Source organism: Malania oleifera, chromosome 7, assembly GCF_029873635.1.
Source record: "Malania oleifera isolate guangnan ecotype guangnan chromosome 7, ASM2987363v1, whole genome shotgun sequence".
In the NCBI taxonomy this organism is placed as follows: Eukaryota; Viridiplantae; Streptophyta; class Magnoliopsida; order Santalales; family Ximeniaceae; genus Malania; species Malania oleifera.
The window spans coordinates 41429901-41457634 of NC_080423.1; the positions used below are offsets into that span (position 1 = coordinate 41429901).

General features: G+C 36.5%; 1 protein-coding gene across 1 annotated transcript in view; it reads left to right on the forward strand.

Moving 5' to 3' along the window:
* The window catches only part of LOC131160230 (nuclear pore complex protein NUP214), a 96692-nt gene that overhangs the window by 16813 nt on the left and 52145 nt on the right, over window positions 1–27734 (forward strand). The window contains exons 4-5 of the mRNA XM_058115670.1: window positions 6253–6399; window positions 22400–22524. Coding sequence (XP_057971653.1) covers window positions 6253–6399; window positions 22400–22524 — 272 coding nt within the window. The remainder of the gene's footprint in view (window positions 1–6252; window positions 6400–22399; window positions 22525–27734) is intronic.

Below are 27734 nucleotides of genomic sequence, written 5' to 3' on the forward strand. Positions count from 1 at the left end.
TTTTTGCAAAGATCTGTGGTTGGGGAATGCTGCTTTATCCACCTTTTTTCCTTGTCTTTTCTGTTTGAGCTCAGGGCAGAATAGTGTTCTTTACTTATTTGTTGTTGATTCGGTTAGTCCTTTGGCTTCTTGAGATTTTCATTTTAGGAGATTTCTTAATCATATGGAGTTGGTTGAGCTCTCCTCGTTGATTTTGCTGAATAATTGTCAACTTTCTTTGGGAATGGATGTTTGTTCATGGTCTATGGAACATTCAGGGGTATATCCTTGTAAATCATTAGGTGAGTTCTTGTCCCAATCTAATTCTTCTTTTCCTCTTTATTCTATTCCAAATGTTTGTGCTTCGCTATAAAAATTTAGAGACAGCATTTTATCTCTCTTTCTGCTTTGTGGTTTTGCCTAGAGAGTATGGGACAAGTTATTTGGCGTTTGCAGAGAATACTGGGTTTGTCCTGAATTGGTGGAGTAATTTTTAGCTATTTTATTTTGGGTGGACAGTGCTGCGATATGAAAATGTTGTGGTTTTGTTTTTGTTTTTTGTTTTTTTGCGGTCTTGTAGGGTTCATGGTTGGAACATAATGCACATATCTTTTCAGGGAAGAAGTTGAATCATTTGCTGGTTTGGGAAAAGATTCTCTACATGTCATCGTTGTGGTGTGTAACTTGGTTGTGGGTATTTCAATGGAGTGAGCTTTTTGAATGTTCAGTGAGATTGGTGTAATCTATCAATGAAATCTCTTCTTTTGCTATATATAAAAAAAAATTCTTTAGAACCTGAATCTTTTGCTAGAAGGTGATTTACAGTTAATATGGAGTCCAACTGAATGGTTGGAATACTGTGGCAGCTGTTAGCGCCCATATTTACCTTTTGGTGAGATTTCATGTTGGCACAAGAGAGATTTGGGAGTTTTGCATTGTCGATGGCTTTATTGCTTATGCAGTTGTTGTATTGTTCCCATTTTTGCTTCTGCTCTTATACAACAACAACAACAGCAACATCAACAACAAGCCTTAAGTCCCACTAGGTGGGGCTGGCTATATGAATCCTTTTCCCCAATTCACCCGATCAAGAGCATTTTCCTCTGTTAGATTAAGGGCTATTAAATCCTTCCCCACTATCTCATTCCAAGTTATTTTGGGCCTACCCCTACTTCTTTTCATGCTGGACACAATAACTAACTCACTCTTCCTTATAGGTACTCTACTAGGCCTACGTTTCAAATGCCCAAACCATCTAAGCTGCCCCTCCCTTATCTTGTTTTCAACCGGTGCTATGCCTAAATTATTACGTATATATTCATTTCATACTTTATCTTTTAATGTTAAACCACTCATCCACCTTAACATTTGCATCTCAACAAATTTTATTTTTTGTACATATTCCTTTTAATTTTAAGGGTATTTTATGATCACACAACACACCTGACGCGCTCCCTTTTACCCAACCTATTTTAATTCTATGTACTACATCTTCTTCAATTTCCCCTTCAGCTTGCATAACAGATCCAAGATATCTAAATCTATTAGTGTTATAAATCTCTTGATTATCAAGTTTAATCTTCTTTTTATTGTTACTCCTTGCATTGCTGAAATTACATTTCATATATTCTATCTTATTCCTACTTATCCTGAACCCTTTAGACTCTAATGTGGCTCTCCAAAGTTCTAGCTTAGATTCCACTTTGCTCCTACTATTCTCGATTAACACGATATCATCTGCAAACAACATATACCAAGGGATCTCATTTTGGATATTCTTAGTTAGTTCATCAATTACTAAAGTAAAAAGATGAGGACTCAAAGTAGAACTTTGATGTACACCTATTGTGATTGGAAAATCTCTAGATTCATCTCCTACAGTCCTAACACTAGTCACTACTCTATCATACGTACTCTTAATGACCTCCTATCTATTACAAACCCCCTTCTTTTCTAAGACCCACCAATAAACTTCTCTAGGTACTTTATCATAAGCTTTCTCTCGATCAATAAAAACCATATGCAAATCCCTCTTCTTTGCCCAAAACTTTTCCATTAAACTTCTTAAAAGATAAATAGCTTCTGTTGTTGATCTCCCAGGCATAAAACCAAGTTGATTTTTTGAAATCATCGTTTTTAATCTTATTCTATGTTCAATTATCCTTTCCCATAATTTCATTGTATGATTCATAATCTTAATTCAACGATAGTTGTTACAATTTTGAATATCACTCTTGTTTTTGTACACAGGTACTAATGTACTTTTCCTCCATTCTTTTAGCATTTTCTTGGTTTTTATAATAGTGTTGAATACATCTGTTAACCAAATAATTCGTTTATCTCCTAAACATTTCCAAACTTCAATTGGTATTTTATTTGGTCTTATAGTTTTCCCACTTTTCATCTTTTTTAATGTCACCTCAACTTCAAGGAGTCTAATTTTGCGATAAATATTCTATTTTTAGTCTTCTCCTCATTTGTCACTTCAAAGTTCAATCTTTCATTTTGGTTTTCATTAAACAACTTATCCAAGTATCTCTGCCACCTCTCTTTTATATCTTCTCTAATTAAGACATTATTATCTCGTCCTTTATGCATTTTACATCACCTAAATCTTCGCATTTTCTTTCTCTAGCTCTAGCAAGTTTATAAATATCTTTTTCTCCTTCTTTTAACATCTACTACATTATCTTTTAGGTCTTTGTCTACAATAATACCCTCCCAGTTTTTATGTTTCTCTATATCAGTACCAAAGTTTAAATCTTGATTTTTCAATTTCTCGAGCTTTCTTTCCTATCCATTTCGTCTCTTGAAGGTAGATTAAGTTAATTTTCCTTCTAAACATTATTTCCACTATTTCCATACTTTTCCCGTAAGAGTTCCTATATTCCAAGTTGTTAATCTAATCTTAGTTTCTTGTGCTAACTTATTTATCCTCACCCTTTCATATTGCCCGGTCTATTCCCTTGACCTAGTTGAATTTGGTAAGAATTCATGATAATAAGATCTGACAAAGTTTTACGTTGGTTGTCAGCTACCTAACACAACCTTGCTCCTTTATGCGGGCTTGGGACCGGCTGTATGTACAAATAATTTGTGTCGCATAGGCAGAGTACACGTTTGCCTTTTTTTTTTTTTTCTTTTTCTTTTCACATAGATAGTTTTCAAAATCACACCTACAACTAGTAGAAACCACGCACACTATTTTTAATACAAATGCATTAAAAAAAAAAATTAAAGCATACAATTTTGATGTGAATCAAGCTAGACTACAATTAAAAAAAACCATGCAATAGTACTTTTCAGTGTTTTAAAAGGTGTTATTGAGGTGCGCCTTGTGGCAATTTGGGCCTAAAACGCACTAAGGCGTAGGTAGAAATGCGTAAATCCCGAAAGGCGTACGCCTTAGGGGAGAGGGCATACACCTCTCATGTAAATGCTCGCCTGTTACTCCTCAAATCTCAAGGCGTACACATTTTCGGCTTCTCAGTTTAAAGCATAAATTAAAAAAGAAAACCTAGAACATCTAAAACCCTTTCCTCCCTCTCTCCCATGAATCTTCTTCCCTTTTGCTCTTTCGACGACGAAGTCGGTGAGTCTTCTCCTCGAAGATAGCCTCTGCTCTCTCTCCGACGATTCCTCCAGCACCTCCTCTCTCTCCGACGACTCGACGGCTGCTTCCAACGATTCCTCCAAGCTTCTCGTCTCTCTCCGACAAGACGAGTGGACGTTCCCTTCCAAACTCTGATCTGCCTCCGACGACTCCTTCTGACGTATTTTTTCCCTTCGACGAACCCTCCGGAGCTGTCGTCTCTCTGCAGCGACCCTCTGCAGTCTCTCGCCTCTCTCCGAGACCCTCTCGTACTCTCTGCGCTGGCTGCAACTGGCTTTTAGAAATTGAAATCTTGAGACATTTTTAATTTGGCTTTTTTCTCATGGCCCAGGCTTATTTTTTTTTAACATATATTGTTTGTGTTTGTTAGTTAAAACTTAAAATTGGCCTATATGATATTTAAAAATTATGTTTTTATATTTTTCTCTATTATTTTAAAATTTTTCACATTTTTTATTATATATAAATTGATTTTATTTATTAATTATTTTTAAAAATATAGTCCCAAACTGCTTACACCTCAACACCTTAAGGCTTACGCCTCGCCTCGCAGAGGGTAGAACGCCTCGCCTTACGCCTTCGCCTTTTAAAAAACTACTACTTTTTGAAAAATTTTGTATATTCCAAAACTTGCAAATGAAAAACACTAAAAAAAAAAAATGCATATACTAAGCCTACAAATCGTAAACACAAAATCTCCACTACTAATCAACTATTAGAAATTTTTATAGGGTAATAAGAAAAGAAATAACATGGGAGGAGAAGATCTCACCGGCGATAGAAACTAAAAAGGAAATCACAATCGCTTGAAAATACTACAGTAGGTGCCCTTTGCCACAAGAAATTTGATGCTGTTGATGAAAATCAATCGAAGAATATTTAAGCAACGAGGGATTGCAAGAATTCTTCAATCTAAATTCAAGATTCAAAATCCCAGAATATTGAAGAAACAAGATTTCTCAACTCAAAATCTTTATTGCTTCTTCATGATTTTAGAGCTAAAGAAACAAGAATCCTTGAATTTGTTTGGGTCTTTCGGAGAAAAGAAAGGAAAAGAAAGGAAAGAAAGGAAGTTCATAGAGGGGATCTATTTGGTTGGTGAGAAAACAAAAACAAGAAGGAGAGAACAGAATAAAGAAAAATTGCTTCTTGTCTTATGATGGGGGTATTGTCCCCTGACAATTTTACTGTAGACGAAATTTGTAAAGGAGGTAAGCAACTTATCTTGTTCAGTTGTTAGGGATGCTTGATTATTTTTGTCTGTCTTCTGGAGAAGATACTGTGGTCTAGGCTTTGGAACTAGGGTCAACTTCCAGGCATATCTCTCATTTTTTGATCATCTTAACTGTGATTCAAGTGGTGCTCAGTTTCTTTTGTGTTTCCCGGTTGGAAATTGAAGAATACCCCTTCCAAGATCAGGTTCTGCACTTCACATAATTAATACCAAAAATCTGCTCTGGGTTGAAGACTCTTAAAAGTATATCCCCTGATGTGTGTGCCTTTGTTTCCAAAGTGGTTCAACACATCTGTTTCTACATTGTTATATTTATTTGGTGAATTTGAAGCAGAATTTTTGGTGTTTCTGGGTAGTATTTGATATGCACTTTGTTTTGTTTTGTTTTTTTGTTTTTATTTTTTATTTTTCATTTAGAAGTTTTAAGGGTTTTGGTTTGGGAAGGAGAGGAAGATTCTTTATGAAGGCGCTTCTTTTGTTGTGATTTGGTCTATTTGGAAATACTAGATTCTTCAATGTGTGGGTGTTGTCTACAGATTTAGTGTTGAGTCAGATTCTTTTTCTTGCTTCATTCTGGTGCTCTGCCTTGGTTTGTTTAGAGGAGTGTGGCTGGTTGTGTGCAAAGAGACTAGTGGGATTTGTTATTTTTTTAGTTCTTTCTTTTGCTTTTCTTCTTACTTGGGGCTCCTGTGTCCATCAGTATTTATAGTCTTCTTTATTTTCTTAACATATTTTATTTTATCCAAAAAAATTGTGTATGAAAGTGTAATTGAAATGAGAATTTAAGGATGAGCAGTTAGTGGTAGCTAGAAGTAGCAAAGGGAAAAGATAATGCAGCGGAATAGTGGTTAAGATGGTAAGGGAAGTTGTTATCTTGATTTTGTTTTTTATTTTGTTGTCATCTTTTATTCCATACAGGGATCTTATATTCTCCTTTTTGCACATTCTTCTTTGATGAACTCCCTTCTTTTTGTATCAAAAAGATGCTAGGGTCCTTGCAAAGTGGACTAGATTGCATGGTGAAAAAGTGGTTTAATTGATTTTAGAGGTTTCATGATGGGGAGATAAACCTGGAATAACATGGGTTGTGTTAGAAAGGACTTGACTGCTGTCCAACATGGGATGATTTCGTCCTAAATTGAGCAAAGTGGTGTCAATATACTTACCTATTGCTTAGTGGAACGCAAAGATTTTTTGTTTTTTTTATTTTTAGTTGCTTTTGTTGTTATTTTATTAAAGGTGGAACCACTCAGTTGGGCTTCTCATTTTTTTTTAAACATTGAAAACTGTCTTATTTTGTTATTTTATGAATTACACTGTCTTTATATATATATCAGCAATGTGGGATTTTATATTTTCTTGCTCATAGATTTTCCTCTTGTTAACTTTAGTTATTTTTTTTTGGGGTGTGTGTGTGTGTGCATAGTTGAATGGAGTGTAAAGGGCCACTCTGTAGCTGTCGCAAGAAAGAATGTTCTTAGCATCCTATCATCAAAATTCAAGGAAAGGTTGTCCATGTCACTATCATTCAAGTCATGGATTGGCAATTCTGATGTAGACTGCCTGTTAAAAGGTATTCTAGGGCTTTGATGACTTGCTACAACTAAATAGTCAAGAGACACATTTAGTGTTTGGTAGAAACTCATTGTATTCCTTTTTTATCTACCTTTGTGTTGCAAAATGAGTCGGTTTTTCTTTTGTTTTGAACTACTGCTTTTTAAAAATTTTCATTAAATATTACCTTCTTCCAAAAAAAAATGTCTTCATTAAATATGCTTTTTACTTATCAATCAAACCCATGGAAAGTCTTATCTTGTCCGTACCTTGAGTATATTTATGAATCTTATCTGCAAATGCATGTTGTTGTTGGTATTGGCTTCGTGAATCTAACCTTGAGTGATCCCACCATGTGGTCCAAATTTAATGTAGTCAGATTATGTTGCTTGCATTTCATTATATTGCTGGTGGTTGTGGGATGACACTGTTTTGGGATTGATAACCCTCTTCTTTGTTTGAGCTTTGATGGCTTATCTAATAAAGGCATCAGCTAGCCCATGGGCTTCCCCCATTGAGAATGCAACTAACCTTTTGAAGCAGGTCTCTCTTTCTCTCTCTCTCTCTCTCAACTGTGTTCTGTCAGAATGAGAAAAATGGGTCACACAATACAATGGCACATTATGGTGAATGTTTACATTTTATGGATGGAACACTGTTTTTTGTGTTATGGTCTAGCAATGATGATTCCTGTAGCACAATGATCTTGTCTCACTGCTAATACAGGTGATGCAGGATCAACCTCCAACAACATTATTTCTTGATTCTTATCTAAAGAAAACCTAATACAGAAGGGCTTTTTATAGGCTTACAATGCTTGGAAACAAAATAAACTGAATTAATACCTAATTAAGTCAAAATACAAGTTTCATAAGTAAAAATAATCTAGAATCTTGAAGATATTACCTTAATAAAAATACCATACACAAAAAAGCGAAAAATAAAAATGAGATCCTCCTTGTGGCTGCATCAATCTCCCCAAGTGGCAAAAAGAACTTGAGTGAGTTAGATTGGTCACATGTTCTAGCTAACATTACCCTTCTCATCTTCACACCCGCCCCCCCCCCCCCCCCCTGCAGAGGGGGGGGGGGTGCGGAATACTTAAGTGCATTCACAATCTGATCATCATTGTAGTTCTCGCCAGGTGCAGGCTCCAAATCTGGATCTTTAGTAGTCTGTACTATGCCAACTTGAGTCTTTGTAAGACAATGGCGACAAGAGTAATTTTTCCACAGTTATAGAAACCGATTGGTAAATGTTCGACATGCTTAGAATCAGACGCTTAGTTTGGTAGGGGCTGCAGGTGGTGGAAAAGGAATTTTATTACAAGTATCCCTCCAATACTTGCACTTTTCTCAGCATTCCTAGCAAAGGCAGTGGCGTGATCCACATATTGAAAGTTATAGGATTGTAGCTTAATGAATTGGTCATAACGAAGTTCCCCAAGGTACTTAATGATATGTTTTTATGTCATCTTCATCAAAAGTATGGCAGACGACAAATTTGTGGAAGTCAAGTGTGTATGCATCAATGTCTTTTATCTTGTTGGAATGAAATTTTCCTTTATCGTATGCTGCAGAAGGTTCCACTCAGTAATTGGCGCTTGCCTCCAAAGTTGTGCGACCAAGCACACACGAGGCCCTTGAGACAAAGAACAGCCATGCCAACCTTTTCTTTGGAATGGACAGTGGTGACTAAAAATGTTTTCGATTTGGTTGAACCAATCATGTAGTAGCTCCAGGTTGCTCTCTTCAGAGAACTCGAGCAAAGCAACCCTGACTCCATAATCTGGCTTGCTAGGAGTTTGTGTCAGAGGAGGCAAAGTATTATGGATACGAATGACATTTGGATATCTAACTGGTTCAACTACTCCCTCTTCTTCTGGAGTCGGATCAGTTAGGGACAAGAGAGTGGACTTGAGATGCTCAAATTTAGAGGTAATTTGGTTTTGGTAAGAAACTACATGAGAATTGAGATACGCTACCTGGGAATTTCTGGGTTTGTATTGCTGCTTGTTCTTTCAATTCAAACATTTGAGTCACTGTCAATGACTGGATTGAATTGGTTCTTTGTCACCATCTTTCTCTTCTGGGTTTTTTTTTTTTTTTTTCGGTCTGAATTGATATGGTTTCAGGCTGAACTGGTTGGACCAGTTCAAGAGGACTAGTTAGATCCTTATGTAACATGGGGATGAAAATTAGGGTACTGTGTCTTTGACGGTTTATTGGGGGACTGCTCCTTCACTGCTCTTTCAGGCACTGCTTTTCTTCGATTGCTGCTAATTGACAATGTCAATGGAAACTCTAATGAGCGAGATTGAGAGTGATGGTGAGAGCATTGGTGGCAGATGATGGATATTGAGGAGTTGTAGCTGGATAAACACGAGGACCTTTGTTCCAGCTTCGGTGGTGGTGGCGTGCCTTGCCTTAGAGGGTTTGATGCTGATGATGACAATGAATTCGACAATGATGTGGAGCACGGCTTCAGGAACATTGATGGCTTAGCAGCAATGCTGTAGGTAATCGATGAGCCCTTCGAATCTTTGATGGCTTCGAAGGGATTCAATTCAGGTAGCCAGCTTCCTTTTTTAAAATAAAAATCAGTAACTGTTGTAAAAGATGGATCAGCGGAGAGATGGTTGAGGGAGCAATGGTGGCGCAAGACAATTTAATTTGAAATCAGGAACCATACGAATTTTAGTGAAAACTCTGAACATTCTGTCAAACACTAACATCTGAGGCGGTTTGAGTTGAAATTGCGAACCTAGTCAAATAACAGTGATAGTCATGTTGGGTCAGACTCCGCTCTGATGCATTTGATGCAGGATCAATGTCCAACAATGTAAATTCTCAATTCAAATCTAAATAAAACCTAATGCATAGGGCATTTTATATGCCTACAGTACTAGGAAGAAAAAAAAAACTAAGTTAAAACCTAATTAAGCCAAAATATTAGTTTGCTAAGGAAAAATAACCTGGAATCTTGAAGATACAACACTAATAAAAATACCATAAATAAAAAGAATAAAATAAAATCCTCCATGCTGCCTGCATCAACAGGTTTCATTGCTTAGTAGTCATGGCATTGGCTTTTGACTTGGGTTTCTTGTGAAGCAGCTAGAAATTTGGTTTAAGAGAAGCAACTCAAAAAATTTGATATAAGGCTAGCCTGTGAAAAAATGAATTCATTTGAAGAAGATATTTTGTAAGGAAGGAGGCTACCATATGCCATTCTTCAATAATACTAGTAAAAAATTGTTAAAATTTTTTTAAAAAAACTTGAAACTAAATTATTAAATTCTAAATTGAATAGAAATGTGCTTTACCATCAACTATTGGGAAGTTATTAAGAAATGTTGCAATTTTCGAATCATAATATATGTTAAATTGTTGGTAAACAACTTAAATGTGAAACATCTCCTAATATGTCACTGGGCTATGTTGTTACTTGTATAAACTTCCAATATAATGGAGTCAATACTTAAAAAATTTTGCCACTTGTCCAAATTTTAAACAACTCAAAAGTGCATGTGGACGCATTCTATGGACACTATAAAACATTTAAGTATGTTTAGAAGAAGGTGAAAAGATGGAATCGTGGTTGCAAAAAATGGAACACAAACCAACCCAGCAGGCCAAAACAATTTCCATAAATGTTCCCTACATTGCATCCTATAGGCCATTTGTGAAGGTTTAAAAAGTGAAAATACAAGCATAAGGGAAGAAATTAATTGACCTTTCATTTGAGAGCGTGAATTTTGGGCCTTGGATTTGGATTTGTATGGATTTAGACAAATGTAGTACAAAATTTTATTTTCTTCCAAATCCACACATATCCAAATCCAAGCCTCGAAATCCAAGCTCCCAAAAAATACTACCTAAGAGAAGAAGATGGCAGCACAAAGAGAAGGATAAGAAAAACTATCAAGATGGGAGGGCTGCTTTGGTGTAATCTTTGTTTTATTTGTTTTGGAGGATATTTTGCCCTCCTTTGTGTTTTTTATTTTCTCTCAAGTCTTAACAAATCTTTTTTTTTTTTAATTTCTAAATTCTTGCATCTCAATTCAATCAAATACGGCAGACAATTGAAAGAGGGCATAATGCCGAAGTTTCTTGCCCTCCTTTTCTCCTTGAGAAATCCTAGGTATTCGGAGGGAAAAAACTTCAACATCAAAGGGCAGACCTATTGTCCTTTTCAGCAAACAAATTACTCCAAATTGACAATGAATATGAACAATGAAAGGACCGATAATTTGGTCTTTCCTATCAAGCTTCCTCACCATTTACCAATTTTAAATCTCACCCAATTAGCAAATACATGTGCAGTCTTGGAAAATTAATTTCCAAGGGCTTTCATGAGTGATATTAATTCCAATCGCAGCATCCCACCCATTTGTTAGAAGGCATATATTCCAGATTGACGAAGGGAATCGGACTCTAAATAAAAATGGCACAAGAACTTACACATTAGGTGATGTTTTTGGACACTACATTGCCAAGACCTAAACTGATGCAGGAGAATCCAGATCTAAAAGGATGGCTGTGTAGGCCAAGATTTACTGTTCATGTTACCCTGGCAATTTTAACATTTGCATTACTATTGTGGCATGTTGTATGGCTCAAGCTACTGTAACAGTTTATTATTTTCAATGGTTTTTATCTCTTTTGGTCTTTTATTTGTATCTTTTTTCCCTAGTTCTGGTGTAAATAAATGAAGGGCTGAGATTAGAAGCTCTGGAGGGAGCTTAAGGTTTAGCATTTAGGGTTCTTTGTACATTTGTATAAACCCACTCTTGGAGGCACAATTTAAGTTTCTCTGAATTTTATTAATAAAATTTCCACTTTGAGTTCCTCTTTTGTTGTCATGGACCATAATTTATTTCTTAGTGTTCCCTCTTCAATCCCTCATGTTTTTTAGCCAACTATCTGGTATATTGCTCCAGGAACTCTGTCTTCAGTTGCTGGGGAGAATCTTTTTAATGCCCATTGCATAACAAACAACCTTATTCCATAGACTCGTGAATTTTCATCCCAATAACTTCTCCCCTATTAACCCCCCCTTTGCGACTGGTAGAAACCTCTCGTCAGCTTCTCAACCTTGGCTGCCAATTTCGTAGGAGTCTTAAAGAAAGATGAGTTAAACAAAGGAAAAGAAGAGAAACGAAGACAAAAACTATGTCACAAAGTAAGGCGACCAAGAGGAATGAAAGTGCCTGCCCAGCCTTCGAACCTCTTCTACAATTTTAATTTGTTGGATCACAAAATGACATGAACTTAGGTTACCACCTAGAGAAAGCGAAAGGCTAACTATGGGCAACATCCGAGTAAAGAAGTAAACTGGGAAAGAAAATGAGTCTAAATTAGCGCTAGCATGTACGGGTGGTGGTGGGCATGGTTTGGTTAATTGAACCATACCCCTTGAACTATTAACCAAACCAAACTGTTTAAAATGATTAATCGAATTTCAGTTAGCTGGTTTTTATACCAATATCAATGGTTAACCGAACCGAAGCATTAAGTATAATTGAAAAATTTTAAAGTCACTAAAAATAATATTTTTTCTTTCATAATAATTAACATGTAAATTTAAAATATTCATCATTAAAATTTAAGCATCAATCTCAGTGCAATACAACTTTTTTTTTTAATTTAAATTAATAAAATGTTATATAATATTGTATACAATGTGTAGTGTATATATTTATAATATATCAGTTTGTTTTGGTTAATTGTGTTTATTGAATGGGCCAAACCGAAACCTAATTGACACTGAAAAAATTAAAAATTCTCAACTGAAATTGATGTGAGAAAATGGTTAGGGGCTGTTTGGTATCATAGTAAAAAATTAGAGAAATGAAAACCAAAAATCAAAAACAGAAACTAGAAACTAGAAACCAAAAAATTAATTAAAAAATGCTCATTTTCATCTTTAAATCAAATAATATTATAAATATGATTAAAATAATAAAATAAAAAATAATACACATTAAAAAAGTTACTGTAATGAAAATAAAATTTATTATATTTGCTTTAATTGTTCTACTTTCAAATTTTACTTTACAATAAAAAATTTATTGGACATGACAATTGAAAAATAGTAAAAATATTTTGTAATTGGCTTTATTACTATTTTTTGAAATTTATGTGTATTTTTATTTTAATTATATTTAAATTCAGATGATCATTTAGTTTTGATTTTAATTTAAAAGTGTATAAAATAAATAATTTAATCTAAAAAATCTATTTTTGGATATTCAAATTTCTGGCAACAGGTTGCCAAAACAACTGAAAACCATAAAATCTGGCTTTCAATTTTTTGACAAACAATTGAAAACCAACAACAGAAAAAGAAAATTGGCAACATAAACAATGCATTTTTATAATCTGTTTCTTCACTGTGGAGAAACAGAAAATAGCAATGATACCAAACAGACCCTTAAATTGATTCTTTGATTTGGTTTCGTTTGATTTTGAGGTTTGGTTTGGTTTTTTGGTTTTTCTTGCCCAGCCCTGCTGCCCTACTAGCATGACCACACCTAGTTAAATTAATCATCAAACCTTAAATGTGGTAAAAAACTTGCCAAATATATGGCATTAGGATATCATGAGTTGAGCACATTAATGAAGAGGGAAAAATTGTCTCTCTCTTTTTGTGATTCCTCACAAAATTTTATAAATATAAATAGAGAGTCGAGAGACAAGCATGGATGAGTGTAATGCGACGTCTAAGGTAGAAAAAGCTCCTTTCCACACATCTAGTCTCCTAGCAATTCTCACAGATACCAGGTTCCAAAAAGGAACCTATAGTTGGGTTACCGCAGAAAGGGACCTTTAGATAAGTAAAGCCAACATAACACAACACAATCCACTATCCTTGAAAGGAAGAAAGAGAACTTGAATCAATGCCCAATCCCACTATATTGCTCTTGAATAAATTAATTCTTAACATTGAAGCTTTTTCAAATACTTGCAAGATGGTTAACATTTTGGAGAAGCTACTCACATTTTCAGACAAAAAAGAGAATGATTTCATCTGCAAACTGTAAAGATGAGATAGAAAACTCCTTATTTCCGTCCTTGACCTTTTCCAACAATCCTCTATCAACACCTTTTTCAATTATTCTACTCGATGCATCTGTGAAAATTTTAAATTAAAAAAAAAGTATAGAGGATCTCCCTGTTGAATGCACCTAGATGCTCAAATCAGGAGTTGGTTTATCAATTCACTAAGATGGAAAAATGTCACAGAAGGGAGATGACCTTGAATTCATTTCCTCCTCATCCCAAAACCCTTTCTGTCCAAACGTTTATTGAAAAAACTCCAGTTAAGACAATAATATGTTTTTTCAAAACCCAATTTCAAAACAGGTCACTTTTTCTTCTCCTAACAGCATCTTCAACAACCTAGTTTACCTCAAAGATGCATCTAAAATCTGACAATCACCAGAAAGAGCACTTTGATTATGGAATAACATACATCATAACTCTAGCCAAACTCTTATGTAAGACATTAGTCAAGAGGCTGAAAATCTTCAACTCTGGTGGTTGTATTTTTTTTCTAGAAACAACGGTAATGAAGGTTGGATTAATAACATTGACTCACTACTCTCTTAGCAAAAAAACTAGTTAAAATTTTAAAAAAATCTTACTTCAAAAATAACAATCTTGAAAGAAAACCATCATTAACCCTTCCAGCTCAGGGGCGATTCTATCCATCTTAAGCACCACTCTTCTAATCTCATCCTCCTAGAAAGGCTTTTCAAGCCACACCACTTTTATTGATGAAATGGGGCACCAATCCGAATCCCCAATCATAACCCAATGCTTATCCTCCTCTTAAAACAGGTTCTTATAGAAACAAGTAGTCATCCGCATAGTTAGAGCCCCCTGTAACCACTCCCCTATCAGCCTCTAATATCTTCTACTCCTTGCCTCCCTAGGAGAAAGCCTAACCACTCCTCTATCATCCTCTAATATCTTCTACTCCTTGCTACCCTAGGAGAAAGCCTCGCACTACAGTTCCTCTCCTTCACCCATTTCATTCTAGTCTTCTACCCCAACTCACCTCCTCCCTAAAAAGAACTTGCTCAAACTCATTAGACAATTGAAATCTTCCACTAGCTAATTCATTCGAGGGAGGAACTTCCACCTTCAATCTATCCATCACCCCTACTTGAGCAAAATATCACTTCTCATTTGTACTACACACATCACTGAAAACTTCCACATTCCAAATTTTTTTTCTTTTATGATAGCATAAGAAGATTTCATTAATAGGAAAAGAATTTACAGAAAGGATAATAAGACATCTCACGAGAAAATTTTGGAACAAATCAGTTAAAAAAACTAAAGACAATGAAGAAAAAGTGAACATCAACCCAGCAAAGCCTTCCAATCTTGCTGTAACTCTGGAAAGCTGACTCTCCAAAAAATTCCAAATCCAACACACCACAAAGAGGCCATATAAAGGATCTTTTCCCAAATCAGAATCCAAATTTTTAACTTTTCCCTAGCAAAATATATGTGCATTATGCAGTTACGTTCCAATCATAGGCCCCACAAAACTGTAAAAATACCACATTTCCACAATGCTGCCCTATCTTTCCCGCTTCCAAAACTTGCCAAAGAAGTAGCTAACAAGTCCTATATCAAAACAGGACACGCCCAACTCTTACCCAAAACACCAAGTAACTTGTTTCAAATCCTCCAAGCAAATTCACAATGCAAAAGAAGTTGAGTAGTTGTTTTGGAGTTCTTATAACAGAGCACACAAATGTATGGAGAAAGTTCTTTCAAAGGTCTCCTAATCTGCAACAAGTTATGGGTATTGATTTTATTAAGCACAACCAACCAAACAAAAGCCTTAATTTTTTGGGGGTACCTTGGCATTCCAAATAATAGAACGGGGAGGAAATAAAAAATTAGAACTGGTCAAGAATTCAAAGAACAAACATGCCTCCCCCACACTCAGAATTTTTCTCTCACAAACTTCAATCTCTTCATAAAACAGAACCTTCCCTTCCCATCCTTTCACATCACACTCACTCCTTCCTTAGCTAAGCTTTGAAGAGCATTATATGTCAGTGTCAACCACATATTCTCAAATCTAAACAGATTTGGGCCCCAATTCATTGGATTAGGCTTGATAAGCAAGGGGTACTTATCTGATCTAGCAGGCACTTATTCAGATAAACTATGAATAGCAACCACTTATCCCCTTTTTTGTTTGTCCTCGTAGTAGATGTTTTGAGTATGATGGTGTACAGGGCAATGGAGAGGGGTTTGGTTATTCTCCTAGAAGTGGGGAAGGAGGGTGCGGTGGTTTCTTATCTCTAGTTTGATGACGACACCATCTTTTTTTAAGATGATCATAGTCTTTCTTTTAGGAGAATCTTGGGTATTCTTCATATTTTCAAGAGGTTGTCCGGGCTTAAAATTAATATGGGGAAGAGTGATTTGGCGGCTATGAATGTTCTAGTTGATTGTGTTGGGGAGCGGGATAATGAAGTGGGTATGGTATCTTGGATTGGCCTTAACTTACTTAGGTGTCCCTTTGAAGGGTAACCTTAGAGCTATAGATTTTTGGAACCGGGTAGTGAAAAGGTGACGAAGAGATTAGATGGTTGGAAGGGAGCTCTCTTCTCTCTTGGGGGTAGAACTACTTTGATTCAGGCTTGTCTTGCTAGTATCCCATTATATTTCCTATTTGTTTTTAAAATTTCAATGGGTATTGCTAGCAAGCTTGAGAGGATAATGAGATAATTTTTGTGGTCTGGAGGTGGGAGTCATAGGGACCATCTAGTGAGTTGCGATGAGGTTTGTAGATCTAAAAAGGAGAGGGGTTTGGGTTTTGGTAAACTGGTGTCTAAAAACACTGCTCTTCTAGCTAAATGGCTATGGTCCTTCCCTCTAGAAGAATTGTCCCTCTAGCATAAAGTAATAAGAAGTAAGTTTGGAATGGATGAGAGTAGGTGGAATACCAATGCTATTTTAAGATGCTCTTTGAGGAGTCTTTGGAGGTCCATTTCTTATATCTATCCTTTTTTCACCCCTCACACTAAAAATTGAGGTGGGGAGGGGTTCTTATATTCGTTTTTGGAAAAACTCTTGGCCGGGAAAAGCACCATTTTCCACTTCTTTCCCTCATCTCATTCATCTTAGTTTTGAGCAAAATATAGCCATTTCTTTTTTGTTGGTGACTTGAGCAGTCCTTTGATTTCCTGTAATCTTCCTTTTAGGAGACCTCTCAACGATAGGGAGGTGGTGGAATTGTCATCTTTGTTATCATTATTGAGTGGGAGTGACCTTTCTTCGAGGAGGGACATTTGTTCTTGGTCTTTGGACCCATAAGGACTGTTTTCTTGCAAATCTTTTTTGAATTTTTGATTCGTTCCAACTCTCTTTCCTGCTATACTATACTATTTGGAAGGCTAAGGTTAAAATAAAGGCTTTCAATTGGTTGGTTGTGCTTAATAAGATAAATACTAATACTTGTTGCAAATTAGGAGATCTATGAAGGCTCTCTCTCCCCATGTATGTGTGCTTTGTTACGAGAACTCTGAGACAGCTTCTCACCTTCTTTTGCAATGTGAATTTGCTTGGAGTATATGGAATATGCTTTGTGGCATTATGGGAGAAAGCTGGGTTTGTCCTCCTTTGGTGGAAGATTTTTTTAGAGGTATCCTTCACAGGCCTTGGTAGAAAGAAGGAAAGGGAAACTTTATGGGAGTGTGGCTTTTTCACAGTATTATGGGGTTTATGGATGGAACGTAATACTTGGATATTTTCTGGCAAAAAACTGAACTAGATGCTGGATTGGGAAAAAAATGAAGTACTTGGACTCTTTGTGGTGTCGATTATGGATTTCTTAATGAGGCAAGATTCCAGGAGTTTCAAAGAGATTCGAGGAACATGCTGAATTGATAATCTATTTCTTCTTGGGTACTTTTATTTGTTTAGTCATGGAGTGTCTCAGTTTGTCTCGGGAGATATCTCATTTTCCCTCTTGTAAATTCTTTATCTATCAAAGATATCTTCTTTTGTTATCAAAAAAAGATAAACTATGATAGCATCCTTCCAATATGCAGTGAACAAAAAATTATTGATTCTACTAGCAACTGTTCTATGACCATCAGCAAACCAAGTGAATTGAGAATTCAAAGGAGGAATCTCTTTCTCAAATTACAGTCCCTGATAAATGAGTCAAAGCCCCTCACACTGAAAGTGATCTTAGAACCTCCCAATTTTTCATTAGCATATCTAATCACATTAAAATATCCCCTAAGAATCAATTAGGATAATGCAGACCATTAATAGCTGCAAAGAACTCCCTTCATCAAGGACAGTCAAGCCCATAAACTGAAGTAAGCCACCATCACTCTTGACATCGAAGAAAACAGGCACACGAAAGGAACCTATCAAATAATCAAATTTACAAGCAAAGGCACACAAAAAGAACCTATCAAATAATCCAATTTACAAGCAAACGTAGTGTTGTAAATAAAAATAATGCCTCCTTAAGAACCAGTAGAAGCTAACCAAACCCAATCCTTAGACGTGGAACCCAAAACACTTCTAATAAGAAATCTATCCACTGCCTCTAAAAATTTGGATCTTGTACCATTACAACATCAGGGAAATTCCTACAAATAATTTCCTTAATCTTATTACGTTTAACTAGACACCCCAAACCTGTAACATTTCAGCTCAACCTCTTCAACTAGCAATCTTACTGCCTCCATGCCCTCGACCTCTTTTACCCCCAATAATTGATAGTGGTTGCAAACTTTTGAGATTCCTTCTCCACCCACTTCTTTTCCAGACTTAACTTATGAGAGTAATCATCACCGTCAACACCTGGCCTAAGTGACTTAATGACACGCATCCTCTTCTATCCGACCACTCCTAGGGGCCCTGGTTTTCCCTCTGATTCCTCTAATGGTTCTTAGGTACTGCCTTTCAAGACTGAGGTCTCTTTGTAACAATCATCTAACAAGTATGGGCAAGTTGTCTTTTTCAGATTAACATTCTTCCTTCAATTACTGGATAGCTCATGCACAGTGTTAGGAGCTCAATAATTAACCAAACGAGATAAATAAGAACGTAAATAAGTGTTAGGAGCTCAACAGTTATCACTAAGGTTTTGGCTAATAGGTTGATTGCAGTGCTTGTTGATACTATTTCTAGTGCAGTGTGTGTTTGTGCGGGGAAGACAAATAGTGGATGCTGTTCTAGTGTCCAATGAGGTGATGGGGATGTTCGTAGGAATAAGAAGAGGTGGTTCATTTTTAATTTAGATTTCGAGAAAGCTTATGATAGAGTGAGTTGGAGCTTGAGAGAATTGTGAGATTTCCTGTCTGTTTTTAAGATTCTGATGTCGATTGCTAGCAAGCTTGAGAGAATTATGAGATTTTTTGTGGTTTGGTGTGGGGGGATCACAGGGCTTAGTTAGTTGGGGTGAGGTTTGTAGGTGGAAAAAGAAGGGAGGACTGAGTCTAGGGAAGTTGGTGTCTAAAAACACGGCTCTTTTAGCTGAATGGCTATGGTGCTTCCCTCTAGAAGAATCGTCCCTTTGGCATAGAGTAATAAGAAGCAAGTTAGGGTCAGATGAGAATGGGTGGGATACCAGTGTTAATTTAAGTTGTTCTCTGGGGAGTCTATGGATGTCCATATCTCAGATTTATACTTCTTTCATCCCTCACACTAAACTTGAGGTGGGGAGGGGTTCTTGTATCCGTTTTTGGAAAGACCCTTGGCTGTGTAAACCATCCTTGTCCACTTATTCCCCGTGCCTCTTTCAACTGGGTTCCAAGCAAAATAGAGTCATATCTTTCTTTGCTGGGGATTTGAGTAGCCCACTGGTTTCTTGGAAACTCCATTTTAGGAGACCACTTAATGATAGGGAGTTGGTGGATTTATTTTCTTTGTTATCTCTATTGAACGGGAGTAATCTTTCTTCGAGGAGTGATGTTCACTCTTGGTTTTTGGATAAACCGGGAGTGTTATCTTGCAAATATTTTTTTGAATTTTTGACTCAAATTCTTTTTTCCCACTCTATCATATCATCTGGATTACCAAGGTTCTCCCAAAAATTAAGGCTTTCACTCGGTTGGTTGTGCTTAATAAAATTATACTAATAACTTGCTGCAAATCAGGAGACCTTTGAAGGCTCTCTCTTCCGATATATGTGTGGTCTGTTACAAAAATTCTGAGACTGCTTCTCATCTTTTGCACTCTGAATTTTCTTGTAGGATTTGGAATAAGCTTTTTGGTATTTCAGGAAAGAGCTGGGTATGAGCTTCTTTGGTGGGAGAATTGTTTGCTATTTCTTTCACAGGCTTCGGAAGAAGGATGGAAAGGGCAACTTTATGGAAGTGTGGAATACTTGCGGTTTTCTGGGGATTTTGGTTGGAGAGTAATGCATGGATATTCACTGGGAAGAAATTAAATTGTGCGCTGGTTTGGGATAAAATTCAGTATTTGGCTTCACTGTAGTGCGTTGGTTTGGGATTTTTAGGAGGAATCAGTTTCCAGGAGTTAGAAGAGATTGGAGGGATCTATTGGCTTGTTGATATGATCGTTTTGGTTATTCATTTGTTTTTGGATTGTTCCAGGCCTTTTCAGGAGATGTCTCATATTCCCTCGTGTCATTCTCTTCCTATTAATGAAATTTTCTTTTGCTATATATTAAAAAAAAAGATTTTGTAATACCTGGAAGAATAACACTGGCTAGTTCCCTCAGCCACAATGCTCTCTGTACCTAAAGGATAACTAATAAATCAGCACCATGCTGCTCAGAAGCAGAAGAAATAGTTAAGGGCCTATACCCGTCTGTTGGTCCTCCTGCTCTACCAACCAAGAGCCTCTCTTGTCAGAAGAATTACCTTTATCAGCTTAAATTCCAGAATCAGCCAGACCATCTAATGGAGGCTCAGGCTTCGTGTGCTTAAATCTTGAGCTGGAGCAACTTTCTTCTCTTCATATATATATATATACACTTTTTCCTAGTTCTTGTGCATATTCAAAGTGGAAACAGGCCTGCTGAGTATTAGGCACATCCAAATGATTTGCAAACATCTGTATCACCCCTCACCCCACCGCAAAAAAAAGCCTCTATATGCTTTTTAACCTTAAATTTTGCTGGATCTATGTCATCCCAATTGTTTGTTGCAAACCATCCCTCTTTTTAGGCAGAATTTGATTAGTTTGGGTTGGGGACTTTTAACCCCCACCAACCCCTCCTTTGTGATGTTTGAGACCCTCCACCTGGATTGTTGCATGATGCAACTTGTTGCATGAAATGGGATTGATTTCATTCCCAACACACTCTTGTGAGACTTTCTGTCGACTCAGTTTTGCTTGCTTAATGGTGTGCTAAGATTTTCATGAGAATCCAGTGGGCTTCATTGTAAGATGTGAGGGATCACATCTCTCTCACCTGCATCATTGCATTCTCCTGGCCTTGAAAGCGGTTGTACTTCATTGCAGAATCCATTTTTTGCTGCTGAAGGTTCTTCTGGACATCACCAGGTTGGGATTTAGTTTTTTCATCCATACCTGGCTGGCCCAACCACCTTTCTTATGGTGCAATCTGTTATCAGGTTAAGCTGGCCTTAGAACCAAACCTTCTGGCTCAACATTTGTCAGTGGGGTATATTGGTTTCCTGTGTGCACTCTTGCATCCCTTTTAAGTTCAAATTCGAAGCTGATTAAACTTGAGTTGCTGGCTGAGAATCATTCACATGATAACTAGAACTTCCCAAATTCTTATTATCCCATGGCTGTAGTTTTCGGCCAAGTATACCAGGGAAATCTCCATTGTTGCCTGTAGGAAATCTCCATTTTATTGAAAATTTTTTAGATACAGGGGGAAGCTCCTCTTTGAGACTTCTGGATGGAAAGGTAGCTTCTAGACGGTGTTTGTTCAAGGTACAACTTGAGCTGCCCGGGGGAGGGGGTATTCTCCTCTACAATGCAAAGATTATGGTTCATTTAATTTTGTTAAAGATGATAAGAGGATCATGTTTAACCACCATCTTGTAGCTTATGTTTGTTCAAGTTGTACCTTGAACAACCACCATCTTGAAGCTTCCTTTCCATCCAGAAGTCTCAAAAAAGATCTTTCACTCATATCTAAGAAAAATTTCAGTAACCGTCATTTGTTCCAATCTTTTGGATGCATACATCATGAGTATGAATTCAGCTGGAAGGTTCTAACCTCTGAGTATTCCAATTTTAGTAACCTAAAAATATGCATTTGTTGCCATATCCATTTGTATTCTTTTTCCAACAAAAAAACAAGGTTAAGTTCTCTCCCAGATTTCTTCAATAATTCGAGTACTCTCAAATCATTGGCTGTCTTGATCGTAATTGTTTTCCAGTTGGCTACAAAATTTCTGAGAAAAGCAATGCTTATTTTTTCCCTCTTTTTATCTACTCTTGCTTTTCAATGAAAACAACTAAACTATGTGTTTGAAAACGTCATTCTGGCCTCTTCCGTTTGCTGAAGGGAACCCATCGCTTTAAAAGTCTCTCTCTCTCTCTCTCTCTCTCTCTCTTTTTTTCTCTCTCTCTCCTTGGAATGAGCATAGAAGACCAGCCCCTTGTCTATGATCTCTATCTCTGCCACCTTCGTTCTGTTCTCTAAATCTCTCTGGTATCTACTAGACTTGTGATTGTGGAATTTTCCATCATTACTTGGTGCTTGTTCTATTGAAAACTGTTTTTTATTTTTATTTTTTAAATATTAGCCTGAGTTTTTAGTTGAATATATCTTACTAGGCATTGTTTTAAACCTATCCTTGAAGATTGTTTAAAATGGACTAGTTCATATTATAAATTTTCATGCAAAAGCATTTTGCTGTTTATTCATGTATGTGGATCTTGGACGCTTTATAATCTCAAATGTTGATTAGTTTTTATTTGGTGCATGTTTGGATGCATCCTTTTTTAAAAGCAGGCTACTAATATTACTCTATTGGTGTATCTAATCTCAAATCACTAACTGAAGTATTGTATCAGTGGACTCAATCAGGTGGGTTCGGAATGACTCCATTATTTTAGGATGCTTCCAACAATCAGCAGATGGCAAGGAGGAAAATTATCTTGTCCAAGTGATCAAAAGCAAAAGTGGCAAAATTACCAATGTCAGTGTACTGGTCAAACATTGTTGACTGAATTGAGTTTAAAAATTCAAAAACTATTATTGTACTTTCATAGCATTTGTCAACCTTGCCCTATTCACTGTTTCTGCTTATAGCTTGCTGGAATGATTACTAATGAAAAATAAGGTGCTGGAGGATCCATTCTGTTGTCCACTTTTTGTTGGGCTGCTTTTGCAACTATAAAGAATTATTTTTTTGCTATCTTATTTTAGTCAGTAACGTGACTGCATTAATTTATTTCCTTTTTTTTTTGAAAATGAAGTTGCTCTAATATTAGTACCAAATTTGTATGAAACAAACAGCATCATTTCATTCTTGGTTATGGCAGTGAAGAGACTTTGAATTATAAGTACAATGCAAAGTATGGGACAACCCATTGTCATGGTTTATGCATTGCATGTTCCACAAAGTATGGCTTATTTATTATTATTATTTTTAAACAGATCACTGCAAGTTAAAATGTAAAAAATGGCTCAAGGATTAGAGGAAAAGTGTAAAATTTCAGATTGACAAGAATGCAATACCCTTTTTTTTTTTTAAAAATGAACTGGAGTGGAAAAATCCTTACTTGTTGCTAACTTCAAATGATTCAGTTTAGGAAATGGGGTTGATATGGTTGATATATTGTTATGCTTGCATCCTTGGTGATTAAACTAATGGTTTCTGGTTAGATATTGAGGATACATGAGTCAATTTGTAAATAGATTAAAGGACTAGATACCAAATTTTTGATAAAAAAAATTTAAGAACTCTCAAGAAGTGTGAGTAAATACTGAAGAAGAAATCCTGAAGGACAAGATGCCAAATTTTGGATGAAAAAAATTTAAAATGTCTCGAGAAGTGTGAGTAAATATTGAAGAAGAAATCCTGCAGCAATTTTATGCTTGATGAATAATGCTAGAACATGGCATTATAATCAAGCTTTTTTCATGTTTGTGTGTGGGAACTTGTGAAGTCAAAGCATCTTCCTTGGACAGTGTGTTTATTTCAATTGGTTTGCTTATTGGTTGTTTTTTCAATGTTCGATCAAGAAACCTATTATTGTTGGTTTTGCTTTTTCTGTTTTGTGTACAGTTTACATAAATTGGCTCAGCCAGAGAACCAATATTCATTTCTTTGATACATGTCCAGATTGATACAAAACAGAAATATAAAACTTAGATTAGGAGGAGAAATTTAGGAGGAAGAATTGTTCGTGTTTAAATTCCAATGGTTGGTTATCTTTTGATTTATTGTGTACGTGTCTTCTGCATATGATGTTCATTGTTTCACTAAATTGCTGTATTGTATATCTTCATTTTGTGTGGTAGGAATCTCCTAGGAATTATTAATTGTTGTTTCAGTCATTTTAGGAGTGAGCTGTTTGATCATTTGATTTTGGGACTGGATTGTAGTATGAAAACAGAGATGCTTATGCAGTACTTTGGTTTCCTCCTTTTGTTGTTAGCCATTTTCATCATGCTTTCTTGTTATTTAACCTACGTGCACATGTGAAAGAGTCTTGAAAGCAGAACATTTTGGAGGAAGAATTGCCATGGAATATTCTTGAGCCTCCTATGTCTTTGAGAATTGTTAATGTCTTCTTTGTTGGGTGGGTAGCGGGCTTGGTCCTAGTGGATGGAACAACTTTATTAACATCTATGTGTTTTCCATATCTCATTTAAGTATCAAGGAGTGACAATCCAAACCCTCACTTTAATATTGTTTACTTTTTTTTCAGAAGAATTTCTCAATCTTTACCAAACTAAGTTTGAATTTTTTTTTAAATATATTTATAAAGATGGTAGTTAAGATGGTAGATAGTGGGGTAGTGAGGGGTATGAAGGTTGGGAGGGAGGAGCTGGTTGTTTCTCATTTTGCAGTTTGCTGTTAACACCATTATTTTTTCTAGATGACCATGATGAATCTTTTGTATATGTTAATGGTTATTTTAGTCATTTAGCATTATTAGTGTGTTAGTCTTATGTTAATAAGAGAGTTAGTGAGGTTATTTTGGTCATTAGAATGTACTTGATATATATTGTAAATAGAGGGAGAGACCTATTGTTGTGTTAGGCCTTCCATTTTTCCAGAAATTTCAACATGGTATCAGAGTAAGATCCAACATAAACCCTACCATCACCATCAAACCAAACCCTAAATCTGGTCATCCTATGCAAATCAGCCATTATAGGAGGGTCAACCACACTCCTACAGCCTAGAAAGTAGTCCATGAATTGCTGGTAAACTCAGCTCTCGCCGGAAAATACCCTGGTCGTTGCTTCCCTTCTCAGAGCAATCAAAATCCTTCTATGTTTCAAAAAACCGACCACATAGTTAACAATGGAGGGTTGATTTGTAGCCCTGTAAAATCCCATTGCTGGAAACCACCTCATGCGCTCCTATGTGCCAGCCGACCGCTGGCAGTCCTGACCCAGGCGTGGGCGCATGAGAAACTTTCTGCCCAAATTTCGCTGCATTTTTTTTTTTCTCCATAATGTCTTCATTCCTTCTATAGACCATAATATCAAGCTGTTGGGCATGCTTTTTGTTCAAGATCCAACCTTTTTCGACCATGCACTTGTGGTAATCTGTTAGCTGTTGTTCAGTATTAATAAAGGCCATTGGTGAGTCTCTTGGAGCAGTGGCAGTGTTCATATGTTGATTTTGTGGGGTTGTGACAGTTTTATATTAGTTTGTTGGTGACTTGTTCATGTGTTGTTTCAGTGATTCATCTTGTTCGTGGTTGTTCTGGTTAAGTTCAATTGTTTGACATTGGTCTAGTTTGGGAGTCTTTGAATCCCAAAAATATGTTTCCTTCATCACTCTCACAAATGACTACTGAAAAGTTGGATGAAAGAATTATGTTCAGTGGTCTGAGGCTGTTATAGTCTATTTAACAAGATTGGGAAAATCTGACCACTTGTTCCAATCTAGGCCCTATGATGAGAAGAGAAAATATGTGTGGATTTAGGAAGATGCTTTGATTGTTTCCCTCTTGTGGAACTTGATGGAACCCCATATTGCAAAGATGTGCATATTTGGAAGCATACACCGAGATTTGGGATTATGTCAAGCTTCTGTATTCCAATAGTAGTACACTTCTGGACGATTTATCTCTGGAGTACTTTTAGTTACAACATGGAGATAGGATTGTTAATGTACTTTGCAGAGATTAAGTGTATTCATAATGTGATTAACGTTGTGCAACCTATAACTGCTGATGTTGCGAGAAGCAGAAGCAGAGGGAGCAGATGATAGTTCTTTGAGTCCTAGTGAGTTTGACTGAGTTTGAGGCTGCCCGGTTCTCAAAACTTGGTAGTGTAGAGTTGGCATTATTTGACAATGTTTATTCTCGCATCCTTAATGCTTCTTCTAGCTCACATTCCCCTACCTTTGCATTTAGCTTTTCAACCTTTGGCTCTAGGAGAGCAGCTTTACCATGCAGGGTGATTTTGGTTTTCAACCAAGCAGCTGCATTATCGAGGTGATTCAACTGGCTGTGTTGGAAGAGATGGACGAGGTAGAAGCAGTCCTCGCAAGTGCACTCATTGTGGATGAGGTCATATTATTGAGAAGTGTTGGGATCCCCATGGTAAACCTTCTAGTACTGCCAATGCAGCCAACACAAACTCCACACTTTCGAGCTCAAGTGGGGAGCAACATATTGTATCTATGTCAAAGGAAGAGTATTCCAAATTCTAGCTGTATCAAGCGTCCCATTGCATCCCTTGCCTAGATAGGTAACCCTACAACTTACCTGTCATCTAGTACTTATTGTCCTAGTCCTTGGGTTATAGATTCCGCTGCCACCGATCATATCATAGGTATACCTAATTTCTTCTCTACTCTTTAGTATCTTGAAAACTTACCTTGTGTTATTCTTGCTGATGGATCCACCACCGCTGTTATAGGAATTGGGATTGTGAATCCGACTTCCTCTGTTTCTCTTCCTTCAGTTTTTTATATGCCCAAGTTACCAAATCCATGAATTGTTCAGTAACATTCTTCCCTGATTTTGTGGCCATTGAGGGATTGAAGATGAGCAAACAATAGGTGGAGGGCATGAAGTTGGTGGGCTTTATTGAGCTGCTATGTTCTTTTACTGCCTACATTGTTCCTGCCGCACAACTTTAAATCCATTGTCACCTTGGTCATCCTTCCTTGGAAAAGTTGAAACTGCTAGTCCTTGATTTGAGTGCTGTGTCTAGTCTTGAGTGTAAGCCTTGTTTGTTGGGAGAACTTCATCGTGTCTATTTTGCTTCCTGAGTCAATAAACGGCCAGCAAGCCCTTTTATGCTAGTCCATTATGATGTTTGGGGTCCTAGTCAGGTTGTGTCTAAGTTGGGTTTTCAATACTTTGTAAACTTTATGGATGATTATTCAAGGATGACTTGGCTTTATTTAATAAAAGATCATTTTTGAGTTATTTCATATATTTTATGCCTTTTATTTTGAAATAAAAACTTAATTTGGTTTGCCAATTCAAATACTTCAAAGTAATAATGGTAAAGAGTATTTCTGTACTCAATTGGCTGCTTATATGACTCAATTTTGTATTGCTCATGAGTCATCTTGTGCCAACACTCCTCAACAAAATGGAGTTGTAGAGAGGAAATATAGACATATTCTTGAAGTTACTTGCGCCTTACTTTATCAAATGCATGATCTCAAAATGTTTTGAGTGATGTTGTACTGACTACTTACTATCTTATCAACAAGATGCCTTCCTCTATTCTTAGTGGTAAATTTCCCTAGTCCATTCTCTTTCCTAAATTCACCTCTGTTCTCTTAACCTCATCGTATATTTGGGTGCATGTCGTTTGTTCATTAGCTAAATCTCAGGGTGGATAAGTTGGATCCTTGTGCTATAAAATGTGTTGTTCTGGACTACTTGCGTACTCAAAAGGGATATCGTTGTTATAGTTGTACTATGATTTTTTTTTTCCTACCGATGTTACCTTCGATTTGAGTCCACTATGCTACTCTTAGTCTTTAAGTGCTCCTGATCTCAATGAGTCTCTTCCTCTTCTTTGTTGTTCTTACCCATTCATCCACTTGTGTCTCTATGAAGTTTGAGTCCTTCTCATAATCTTGATCGTTGTAATTCGCCAGTGTATTCACGATGGCGGCTCCTAGGAAGAGAGTCCACTCTAGTTTTTACTGCAATGCCTTTGGTTTCCTCATCTAATGATTGTATTTCACACAATGTC